This window comes from Mytilus edulis, chromosome 1 (assembly GCF_963676685.1).
Source record: "Mytilus edulis chromosome 1, xbMytEdul2.2, whole genome shotgun sequence".
NCBI classification, from domain to species: Eukaryota; Metazoa; Mollusca; class Bivalvia; order Mytilida; family Mytilidae; genus Mytilus; species Mytilus edulis.
Window position 1 is genome coordinate 64,826,466 of NC_092344.1, and position 13,400 is coordinate 64,839,865.

The window sequence follows — 13,400 nt, forward strand, 5'->3', positions numbered from 1 at the left end:
TACACATAAGGATTTTTATTAACACACAGGACCAATCATCTAGTGCTAAACTAATTTTGAATAGCAAAGAAACATCCTTTGTTCTATATTACAATGTAGATAATGAAAATTATAAAAAAAAAATCCATATCAACTAGTCATTGCAAATTCTGAACCATTAAGATGCAAACTGATATAAAGAAGAACCTGTGTATCTAAAGTTTAACATCTAATATAAAAGACACCAAATCGTTATCTTATATATGTACAAATCTTGGAAAATACATTTGTAAATAACTTAACTTTATCAAAACAGAACCAAGTAAAATCACAAAAATACTGAACTGAAAATAAAAAAAAAGGAAAGTCCCTAATCCAATGGCAAAATCCAAAGCTCAAACACATGAAACGAATCTATAATAACTGTCATATTCCTGATTTGGTACAAACATTTTCGTATGTAGGTAATGATTGATTTAGCCTGGTTTTAAACTAGCTTAACCTCGCACTTACATGACAGTCGCATCAAATTCCATTATATTGACAATGATGTGTGAACAAAACAAAATGTAAGAAATTTTTATATTTTTATTAAAAAATAGTAAAAGGGACTTTCATAGTAAGTTAATTATTCAGGCTAAGTATGATTTATTTGCAGATACTAAACAGGATGGATTATATTTATCTAAAAACTGTAACATGACAATTATAATTTATTTTCAGATATTTAAATGATTTTCATTTTGTTAGTATTGATAGCAGCTACACATTTTGCTACAGGTTAGTTTAGAAAAAAATATTATTCCGATATTAAATTTATATATTTACACAAAAAGTATTGTTTAGAAATAACGACCTTTTAATGCATAAATAGGTCATAATGAACTATAACATTTCTGTAATAATTTTAGAAAAATAATCATGGCATTCTATTCAACTGTCATACAAGTAAGAGGTTTAAAAGAGAGCTATAAAACCAGGTTTAATCAGTCATTTTCTATAAAAGGAAGTGCCAATACTAAGAGAGGAATATGACAGTTGTTTTCTATTTGTTTGATGCGTTGACCTTTTGATTTAATCATTTGATAAGAGACATTATGTTTTGAATTTTCCTTGGAGTTTGTAATTTTTGTAATTTTGTTATCAACACCTTTTGGAATAAAAAAAAGTATTTACTTCTGTGGTTTTTGTTTTTGTTTTTGTGTTAGTGTTTTTTTCTCATAATTATTGTTTGAATTCAGGCAATTGCAAACTGATTTATTTTTATTATAGCTTGTATCCATTTCATTTGAATTTTTGTCTCCTTAAAATTATATATATTTTTACGAGAAGTATGTAGCTTTAAGAGAGCGTGGTACTTTTGATTTAAAGTCCCTATTTCGACCGGATATTACAGAAGATTCTTTTAGTCCGCACAGCCAAATAGAAACTAGAATGTAGAAGGGGTTTTACTGCCTGAAAATATGCCAATACTCTTTTGATAATGTCATTAAAGGTAAAATAACAAAAATGCTGAACTGTAAGGACAATTCAAAGCAAAAAGACCCTTATTATTCATAATTGATCTGGTTATGTATAAACCTTTTTATAAAAGTAATACGTATATATCTTTCGATTGAGATAACCGATATAAAAGAAAATACACACTAATAATATGTAATATTTTCAAAATATGCTTCCATTCATATTTTTTTAGGATGGAATCGTTATTACCATCGAAATTATTATTACAACAACTATGGTACAACTGAAATGTCAACAGGACCTACAACAGAAGATACTAGTAATAGTTCGGTTACTATGAATCCCTTTACGAACGGTACATTTACTACTGAAATGACAACAGGACATACAACAGAAGATATAAGTGCTAGTACAGTTACTATGAATCCCTCTTCTATTGGTACTAGTAATTCGAATTATATGACAACAGGACATACAACAGAAGATATAAGTGCTAGTACAGTTACTATGAATCCCTCTTCTTTTGGTACTAGTAATTCGAATTATAAAATACCAGTAACTATTCGACCAAGAAAAATTGGTTAGTATTATGTGTATGTTAACAACTATTTCTTATCTTTTTCTTTTCAATTTACTAATTAAAGATGGTAAGGATTACAGGGAACAATTATAAATTTGCAAAATTATCAACAACATGTAAACTAGTTCATGAGTGTGTGGAAGAAACAATTTCTTCATGTCAAAATCACGACGAGTCATGTGGTTAAAGAACCCAATGTATGTAAACAAACTCTGAATATAAAAAAAAAATAAATAAAAAAAATAAATCTTACGAATCATTTGGATATAATGAAACTGCAGTTTGAAACTAAACGACAGAAATTTTAGATAAAAGATGAGGAGACAATTCCCATAGGACTGGTGTAATACCACCATTTATTTGCTCATATAAGTCTTTGTTAATTTTGCAATTTTCCTAAACATGTGCTTAATGTATCTTTGTTTCAAATCAAGAAATACTAGTTAAGGGTAGAGTTTTATCCCATCCAGTACTACGGAAAAAATGTCACATAACATTTCATTTCATTAAAAATAACAACCATCACTGGAAGTTATACAATCAAATTTTCACTCCTTGTATAACTGTGTACAAGCTTTAGTAATTATGTAACCTCAAGATTCCAAAATATTCTATAGAAACAACAATTAAAAAAAAAGAACAGTGCTGTGAAACAACAATATTATATGTTTATGACTTAGAAAATATTTTCTGCAATGAAATGTAGTATTAATTTCATACAACAATCAAATTCAAGAGAATATTTTTTTTCGACCTTTGGTCGTATGCAACCAGATATGACGTTCTATGAAATGGTTGTATTACACATTCATGTGCTTTACACCGAAGCCGTTTTCCTGCTACTAAACCATATAGGGGAATTCCTAGCACATTCCCTTAAAAAGTATATTTGAGTTTTTTACTCTTATATTGAACTAATAGGAAACAAAATTATTAATGCAAAACATGGTTTGTTTTTTTTTAAATTAAAAAAAATTCGTTGTCTTTATTTAGAAGAAGGATGTTACACAGAAATGACATTCCACATAATTTGTGTAACTCAAAATTATTTTTCCCGATGAATTGCCAATTGAGTGGTTCTCGTAGTGTTATTAATTAAAACATGTCATGTCACATCTAAATTTTTTGATTGTCTATATTTCAAAAACCTTTAGGATGTGGGAAGAAGGGAGACATAATATTTGTACTAGATTCATCTGGCAGTGTAGGAACATCTAACTGGAAAGTTATGCTGAAGTTTGTGCAAGATGTCATCAATATTTTTACTATCGGTAAAAATGATGTTCAGGTTGGGGTTGATATCTATGCTAATTCTGCTTCTACACGCATAAGGCTGAACTCTTACCAATCAAAGACACAGTTAATGGATGCTGTGAAACGTATTTCCTATACTAATGGTGGAACAGCTACAAACCGGGCGATACATCATTTGATAAGCAGTAGTTTTTCGTCGTCACATGGTAATTAATTTATAAATGATTAGAGCTCAGAAACTTCATTTATTGTTTTATATTTGATACGTTTCCCTCAGTTTTAGTTTGTAACCCGGATTTGTTTTCCTCTATCAATTTATGAATTTTGAACAGCGGTATTCTTCTGTTGCCTTTATTTGTTTAAAACTAATGGTTTCAGCTACGTCTTTTAAATAAAACAAAAAATGATTCATTTCACTTCAGTTTTGAAAGTAATTTATTGCATTGATTATTTTTGCTGTGGTCGCATCATACGTTAGTCATCACCTAAATTATATTCAAACTACATGTAGCTAAATGAAAATATAAATACTCAATTAGTTTTTAAAATCCGTTAAAAATAAAAGACTGATAACATTGGCAAAACATGTAAATCACTGAATGCTAGTATTGTAATCATAAGAAGAGTATGAACTTTTACAATGTAATACGATACTAATTCATTGAAACTTTTGTTCTGATCTTCAGGTAGCCGGGTTGGAGTCCCGAAGATTGGCATCATATTAACAGATGGCAGATCGAATTCACAATATTCAACAATATCTGCTGCCAACGCCGCCAGAAGGAAGGGAATCGAGTTGTTTAGTATTGGAATCGGTAGTAGTGTCAATACTATAGAACTGAAAGGAGTAGCAAATGATCCAGACAGTATGTTTTACTTCAGTGTCCACAATTTCAAAGCGTTGCAGTCAATTGGGAGTAGATTAGCCTCAGAAACATGTCAGAGTATGTAAATATACACAAAGTTAATATTGATATTTTAAGATTTAACTGCTCTTTATGTAAAAGCGAAATTGTGTTTTTTATTTCCTTATAAAAATCATAATTACTTATGCACTGAATCTAATCTCGTTTGTGTTGTGTTTGAAATTGGGTTAAGAAAGTAACAGACCGAGTTTTATTCATATTTAGATATGAAGCGAAATATACTTCATAGCACTTTTTGTGTGTGATGCTCTTGAACGTTTATAATTTTTGTTTTTGATTCTCGAGCTTGACTTGATGATTGTTGTTCACGGAAGGGGTCTGATGTGATGCGCATATACTTTATTTTATAATTATCACTTGTTGTATACAGAAGCTTTAGTTCTGAATATAACAAAAGAGTGGCGAAAGATACCAGAGGGACAATCAAACTCATAGATAAAGAAAAATGTGTCCCCTGTACACGGATGCCCCACTCGCACTATCATTTTTTATGTTCAGTTGACCGTGAAATTTGGATCAAAACTCTTATTTGGCATTAAAATTAGAAAGATCATACCATAAGGAACATGTGTACTAAGTTTCAAGCTGATAGGACTTCAACTTCATCAAAAACTACCTTGACCAAAAACTTTAACCTGAAGAGGAACGAACGGACGAACGGACGAACAGACGAACGAACAGACGGACGGAAGAACGGACGTACAGACCAGAAAACATAATACCCCTCTACTATCGTAGGTGGGGCATACAAAAACTGACAACGACATGGCTAAAAATGAAAAAGGCAAACAGACATATAATAGTACAAAAGATACGACATAGAAAACTAAAGACTAAGCAACATGAGCCCCACCAAAAATTGGGGTGATCTCATGTGCTCCAGAAGGGTAAGCAACTACCCCTTAAAAGAGTAAGTGCTATATTTTCAAGAATGTATATTAGATTTTTCTTCTGTATCATTGAACACATTTACCATAATTAATACTTAACAAAGTTTCTCAATAGTTTTTAACATCGTTTCACCTTTTGTTTGGATACAGTGTATACATTTTGCACGAATATACATATTTATGTATAAATTGAGCGGTTGAAGATGATGTTAATGATAATTCAAAAGTTATTCAATGAAAAGCCAACAGTAAACTTTACATAAAAAAAAATCAATACTTATATTTAAAAAAATAATAAAAATTATGATAATTATAATTTCATTCGTTTAAACGGGCAGTGCATTAGAATGAAATTAATTTCTCCTGGGTGTTTCATCATATGTAGCATAGAGGGCGTAATGTTTTCCCGCTTCAAAATTATTTTCGCAGTATTTTATTGCCTATGTAATCATTCAGCACGACATCGTCAATCTGAGCAGTCGAATGTTCTTGGTAAATTTTAATTCTGGTTAAAGTTTATTAAGCTTTTATTTGGAGAATTTTTGTTTGATACTGATGTTTGAATTATATATTATATGTGGAGATATATATGTATGAATTATGTTTATTTCTTATTAAATATAGAGCATCGGCGTTGTCGTGCGACTATCCACTTTACAAAGTCTTTGGTATTTATTATAGCCTTTTATGGCGTGTATATTCAGAGTGTATATGTATGCTTGGATATTTGGTACAAGTATTGGTTATACTTGGATATTTGGTACAAGTATTGATTATACTTGGTTATTTGGTGCAAGTATTGGTTCTATGTCTACATTGATGGGTGGTTTATACCAGGAGAATAATAAATCTAATGATTACGATTTTGTTTCAGATCTTGACCCGATAATTGGTAAGTGTTTTCTTTTCATATATATGATTACAAACATTTTGAATCATTAGACACATTTTATATTCCAAGTGTTTCATCTTACTGGAAGCTTCAACGTGATTCATGGTGATAGTAAATTAAAACAAGAACAACGTCACTATGTAAAATTTTATTTTCATTATAAAACACCACCCTTGGAATCAATTATTTTAACAGAAGAAAAAAGAGAATTGTCAACACATGTCATAAATTGAATTTATTAAATCATCTCTTCGAAAAGAGTACAACTTTTATCTTTTAAGCTGTTATGAGTTTGATAGTTGTAACCTTAATTGGGATATGCTTGAAAATATTTGTCATCTTAGTTTTATTAAGTTTCCTCTTATTAAAAGGTTGCAAAGCTGGTGCTGATATAGTATTCCTCGTTGATAATTCTGGAAGTGTTGGTTCAAGCAACTTCAATACCACCTTGATGTTTATTTCTGATATTGTTAACGGTCTAAATATCGGCAAAGAGAAAGACAAATTCCAGTTGGGAGTTCTAACATTTCATACTCCAGTAAAGGCAGAATTTAATCTTGACGAATATCAGGATAAACAAGACATACAGAAAGCCATTATGGAAATCACATACGAAGGAGGTGGTACAAATACAGGAGGAGCTATTAAATATTTACACACAACAGCATTCTCGAGGACTTCAGGTATAGTTGCTTTTTCTAAGCAAACCATGATCTTAATCATTTTCAAAATGATCGTGTAATTGATTTTAATTTCATGTCTTTTCCAATTGTATATAAATTAAAAAAAAAGGTTTGAATGAATGATTTATTTTCTCACAAACCATATATATATAATCACATGATTAATAAACAATCAGTTATAGTTGTTTAAACAAGAAGATAGACTTTCACAGAAATATATTTGACAAATCTACACAGTTTCTAAAGTTCAACAGAATTTTGGATTGAATATACTTGTTCGGATTGGGTATCATTCTCTATTTGACATTCGTTAAAGTGCTCTTGATTGATATTCTTTTTAACAAAAAATGACAATGCTTTAATTTTGACATATTTTGTTTCTATTACAAAAAGAAAAAGATGAATAATTTAATGCAAAGATAAGCAGCAAATCAACACCAGTTTAAAAAATATGTAAATAACGGAATTGAGCCGTTATTATTGTTATTTGGTTATACTTTTAGTACTCACGTAAGAAACCGTTAATGTTATCAAAAGTTCTAGGCTTATGATTTAATACACCAGACGCGCGTTTCGTCTACATAAATCTCATCAGTAACGCTCAGTTCAAAATAGTTGTAAAGAGCTAACAAACTGTAAAGATAGCACACCATGATTTGGTCAGAGTTATTTAGAATATTTCAAAACTCCTACAGACAAAAGTGAGGTATATTGTCACCTAATCAATGTTTGTATGCACCATTTATTAGCATTATGTTTTCTGTTCTGTGCGTGTGTTCGTCTGTTTGTTCGTCCGTCCGTTCGTTTGTCCGGCTTTCTCGCTTCAGGTTAAGGTTTTTGGTCTAGGTAGTTTTAGATGAAGTTGAAGTCCAATCAACCTGAAACTGAGTACATATGTTCACTATGATATGATCGTTTTAATTGTAATACCATATAAGACTCTTTACCCCGTTTTCAAGGTCCACTGAACATAGAAAATGATAATTCGGTTTGGGCATCCGTTTACTATGGACACATTCTTGTTTATCATGTTTTTACCTGAGTTTGGATTAAACACTCAAATTGAAATGAAATTGTGAAAATTGGGACTTGCATGCATTTATTTCATATTTATGTTACATTTTCGTTTTATTTTCGTATCAGGGCATAGACCTGGCTATCCAATGATTGGAATATTAATAACAGATGGGTATTCATCAAACAAGGCAGAAACTCGAAAGGAATCAATGAACGCCCGGTTGAAGGGCATCAAAATGTTTTCCATAGGAATTGGTAATGCCATTGACACGACGGAACTTGAAAGTGTTGCTAGCGAACCAAAAAGTCAGTTTGTTTTCACTGCTGCAAGTTTCAAATTATTGAAATCTATTGAATCATTATTGCTGAGTAAGACATGCGAAGGTACGTGTTTAAATGATATGAAAATGTTTACATATTTGCCAGTCTATCAGAAGATGAACTATATGTCAAATCAACTACTAATATGTGTTGTTTCAGAATCCGAAATACATATACAAAACAAATTAGATAATTAAGTTAACTAATTTTTTTTATTTGTAGTAGATAAAAAAGTGCAAGCGTCGGTAATTTTTTAATATACTAAAAGTTATTAAGATCTCTGTAGTTCAGATATCATTAGCATAGTTAAACACTTATGCTCATGAACCGATTGAAAGTTAAAACAAAATCAAGGAGCATTGAAAATAGAAGCGTCAATTTGCATCTGAACGTGATCTAATATAATTGAATTAAAAACATTAAGTTTTTCTTAGTGTTGGAAAAGTAATTTATATTCAGATTTTTAACTCAAGCTGGCTGTTGATTCAGATTTATTTGGTCACTTTTAAGCATTGTGGTTCTAGTGTTTATCTGAAAAAGACTCGAAGTTGAACAATAAAATTATAGAAGTGTCAACTAATGTGTTCACTTGATTGATTTATTATAAATTGGACAATATTAATTTTAGCATTAAACAAAACGGCAAAACGATCGAAATAAACATTAAATTTAAAACGTTTATACATTGTTTCATGAAGGGTATTTTTGAATAGCCAATCATAAACTATATTTAAAATTCATGCCTGATTCATTTAATTTCAGTTGCTGATATCAGTGAGTATTCATAAATTATAATAATGAAACAATTGCATACCGTTGAAACTTATAAAACAAATGGTTTTCAACATGACAAAAGGATGTCTTTAGCTGATAGACAAAATGTTTACAGCCAATCAGAAGATGTGTTAAGCCAAAATTAAATAATTGGCTCGTTATTCCGGAAACTCAATTGTAATCAATTGCACACATGTCATATGCATGGTATATAATAGATGTGAAAATAAAATGTATTCCAAATTGTTATTAATTTACCCTTCTGATAAATTTAGACGCACAAAATGTATAAATTTTATACTTTATTCTTTTATTTTTTCAAGTGATGCACATTAATATATGTAAGACTTAGTATTGTCTTTCGATTCAGCTTGTTGGGGGAAAACAGACATTGTATTTCTACTCGAGGATTCCTGTCATATCGGAGAGACGAATTTCAATAAAATGTTACAAATGGTTATAAACCTTGCGGAAGAAGTCCCAATTGGTAACGGAAATATTCAGATTGGTGTCAATACTTTCAAATGTACTGCTAAATCAGAATTTGTACTTGGAAAGTACAAAACTGGAAATGATATCATCAAAGCTGTCCAGAGAATTAAATACACAGGTGGAAAAGTGTCTATTGGCAAGGCTATTGAATACACCAGAAAGAACAGTTTTCCAGGTCTTTATTTAACTCATCTATAAAGAGCTATCTGAACTTTATGTAATTTAACTCTTTAACAAGACATGATCTCAAAATGCATTAGGGAACAACATGTATAACATAATATTTGAATTCCGAAGCAACTATTAATTTATCATTTTGTATTTCAATTTATATCATTAAATGTACTTTTTCTAAATAGAAATACACATTTGGTTCATATTGGCAAATTATCATTCCTTTCCAATTTTTTTTTGCAATATCGTAATTTCTACATTACTAGTTCGATGAACAACTAAACAAATATATAAGCGGACATATTGATGACTGTTGTACCCCATATTTTAACCATGTCATACTTTTAAAAATGCCGATACCAAGTCAGGAATATGACAGTTGTTGTCCATTCGTTTGATGTGTTTTATCATTTGATTTTGCAATTTGATTAGGGACTTTCTGTTTTGAATTTTCCTCAGAGTTCAGTTTTTTTTTTACTTTACTTTTTTCAGATTTGTTAGTTCGGACAAATGACACAAATTAAACTTAATTCTTAATTATAACTCTTGAAAATTATGCTTTCTTCTTATAAAAAGAAATTGTTGATAACAATTTTCTTTTTTTAAACAGAAAATCGCAGTAAAGCGAGGAAACTGATGATTATTCTAACAAATGGATCTGACAAGGCTCTATCAAAAACACTAGGAGAAGCCCAAAAAGCGAGAAACAGTAACATAAAGATTATGGTAATAGGAATCGGCGATTATACCCATCAAGATTGTCTCCAGGGAATGGCAACAGTACCGCATGATAAATACGTATTTTCCCAAGACAGTTTTGATCCTCTGAGAAATATGAGAGATGTTTTAATACAAAGAAAATGCTCTGGTGAGTACTAGAACTTATCTGTCTTTCCCATTGACATATTTTAACAGCTCTTAAATACCTACAAATCTGTTCACCTAAACAAAGGTTACACGTATTCGGAACATTGTACGAAATATAATATGCTTATATATATACCAAACACATGCATCGGTAAAAAGGTTGATATAATTTTCATTGATTGGAATCTTTTTAAAAAAAATTTTAAAATCTCCAATGTTTACAGTCGTGTTATTAATCACTGGTATATTAATCATAATATAATGCTATATATAATCTGATTTTGACATTTTTCTTTTATTTCAGCATAGCTTTTACTGTTAGAGTTGAAATGGATAGTTTGACCTATGTTACCAGAAAAAAATAAAATATTAACGCTGTGAAAATTAAAGTCAATTTTAAAAATTATGCTTCTTTAAAAATATTTATTGTTTTTTGGGGAGGATACGGAAGTAAATATGACATGTGTCCATTTTAGCCCATTTGTAAAAGGTGTCCAAAACATCACAATGAAAAATCTTGTAAACCACCTATGACGGACACTCTACATGTACCTACCAATACAAATACATTTAACATTTTACATAAAAACAAGTTAAGCCATTTCAATCGATATTTTATAGCGTGTCTGTTTATGTTGTAATGTTACACTACTGTCTCAGGTTTGAGTGAAGGATGGCGCTTGTAAAAGTTTAAACACGCTGCTTATTAATACACCTGTCCCCAGTACGGAGCCTACTGGTCAGTGGTTGTCGTTTGTTTTTGTTGTTCATAAGTCGTTCTTGTTTCTCGTTTTTCATAAAGATTATACAGTTGGTTTTCATGTTTGAATTGTTTTACACTTTATAGCTTACTCTTTAGTGCCAGCCAAGACTCCGTGTTGAAAGCCGTGCGTCGACCTATGTTTTTTTACTTATTATTTCATTGTCGATTATCAAGTAATGAGACAGAATCAGAACGAGAAGAAGAACAAATATATATATACTAATAACCGTAATATGTCTACATGACAACATACAGTCTTCGCCATCTGGAGTTGATTGACAGTTATGAATTATCCGTGTCATAAATTGCCACTTATATATTCTAGATGTCAATACAACCATCCCGTCTCTTTTCCTCGATTGTACCATAGACGAATGGGACATTTCACCAGATTCGTATTTGAATGATCGACACAAATGTGTTACATGTGGCGAAAAAACTGTTTATTTTTCCGGACACTTTAGTTTTTCGCCGTTTTTGTGTGTGGTTTGTATTGTTCAATTTATAGTTTTCGTTGAAGTGTTTTGAAAACTTGTTCGCCCTTTCATCTTTTTCATTTGATGCCAAAGCGTTGTCAAATTGTCTTTAGTTTATTAGCTTTTAATATATCTTAAGGAGGCTCGAGGGTACAAAAAAATCAGCAAAAATTTAAACAGTTTTTTTTCATTACAAATTTTATTTACTTTATTAGTTGTTACTTTATCATATGGTATAAAATCAACCAAACAAATCAAGATGACTTTTAAAATGTACTTATAATTGAAAAAAACCTCAAAATTACCTCCTTTTGGTGCAAAAATGCTATTGTTTGGCATTAGAATTGAAATATCTTTTTCAACCCGTCGCTGACCTATATTTTTTATTATTTTTTTTTCAAATAAGCTGTACTTAAACTAAACTATAGTAAAATTTAAGGGATTTCTGCAATTAAGTCATTTTTTTTATTTCGATATTACTCTATTTCTCTTATTAGTTTAATAGAAAAATAGGATCTAAACAAAAATGTATGCTTCTTTCGGAGACAGATTGTAAGCCTAAATGGACGGTGATCCCGTTTTTTTATTTCATTTTTCAATTAAGTATATGATAAAGTTCATTTATAGAAAAATATAGCGAAATCCTATTTAAAAAAAACAATGATTTATACCTGCGAGCCCCCTTAATTATAATCCGCCTCTTGTTTCATCAACAAACATGTAGCTCTTCCACTGCATCGAATGTGATAAGATATGTATCCACTCGAGACAATTAAGTTTTCAAATTTAAAACGCAAGGCTCGCCGAGCGTTTTAAATATTTATACTTTAACTGTCGGAGTGGACACATATCGTATTGCACGAGAGTTGGTGGCGGTGAAATCTTTTTCTTAAATGTTTTTTAGACGATAGGCAAACAATCTTAATACATCTTGTCGAACGATCTGCAAAAAAAGGTGTTTTTTCTATGTTAAGTCATCCGTCATAGTCAGTTTTTTTTACATGGCTTCACAATAGGAATTTCAAAGGAAAGCAAGAAATTTTGACATCATTATCGAATCGAATGTTGACCAATGAAGAGCTGATATCAAACAAACCACACGTTAATTAATTGCAAATAATCAGCTGAAGAAAAATCATCTAGGAATGAGATGAAGGTTTTTTTATTTATGTCAAGCTATAAATAGCACTTAGTTAATACATAGACTAACAATAATCTGCAATCAAAATCAAAGTCTTTATAATTCAAATCCAAAAAATAATGAAACTATTGTTTTATGATTAAAGATAACCACCGACGACGTTCCTGACTGGGGACTCAATATCAAACGTATAGTTGGGTTAAACTAGTGGTGTTCTCTAAATAAATAAATAATTATTTACGAAAGAGGGACAAAAGATACCAGAGGGACATCAAACTAAAAAATCGAAAATAAACAGACGAATTCATGGCTAAAAAAAGACATACAGACAAATAATAGTACACAAAACACAACATAGAAAACTAATGACTAAGCAACACGAACCCCACAAAATACTGGGGTGATCTCAGGTGCTCAGGAAAGGTAAGCAGATCCTGCTCCACATTTGACACCCGTCGTGTTGCTCATGTTAATTCAAACCCGGTAAATAGTCTAATTCGGTAGGTAACATTCGTGAAAAGGGAACAACGATATGTGGTCAACTAACGTGTGATGTCTTCCGTAAAATTTACGATGGGATGACTTCAACTTAACCATTTGGAACTCTTGGTTTTATAGCTTACTCGTGAGCAGCAACCCCTTATCAAGGAAATCATGATAGAAAATACAAGCCCAGGAATATTATATCAATAAGGAGATATATACTC

At 30.7% G+C, this 13,400-nt stretch overlaps 1 protein-coding gene across 1 annotated transcript; it reads left to right on the forward strand.

Annotated features, from left to right (window-relative positions):
- The first annotated feature begins 1,668 nt into the window (after positions 1-1,668).
- LOC139486928 (cartilage matrix protein-like) lies at positions 1,669-10,719 on the forward strand. Its single transcript, XM_071271975.1, has 10 exons — positions 1,669-2,023; positions 3,178-3,483; positions 3,964-4,221; positions 5,968-5,985; positions 6,357-6,668; positions 7,812-8,069; positions 8,769-8,780; positions 9,151-9,447; positions 10,057-10,314; positions 10,618-10,719. Exons 1-10 carry the CDS (start codon positions 1,732-1,734, stop codon positions 10,620-10,622), a joined length of 2,016 nt encoding a protein of 671 aa, XP_071128076.1. The 5' UTR covers positions 1,669-1,731; the 3' UTR covers positions 10,623-10,719.
- The last annotated feature ends 2,681 nt before the right edge of the window (positions 10,720-13,400 follow it).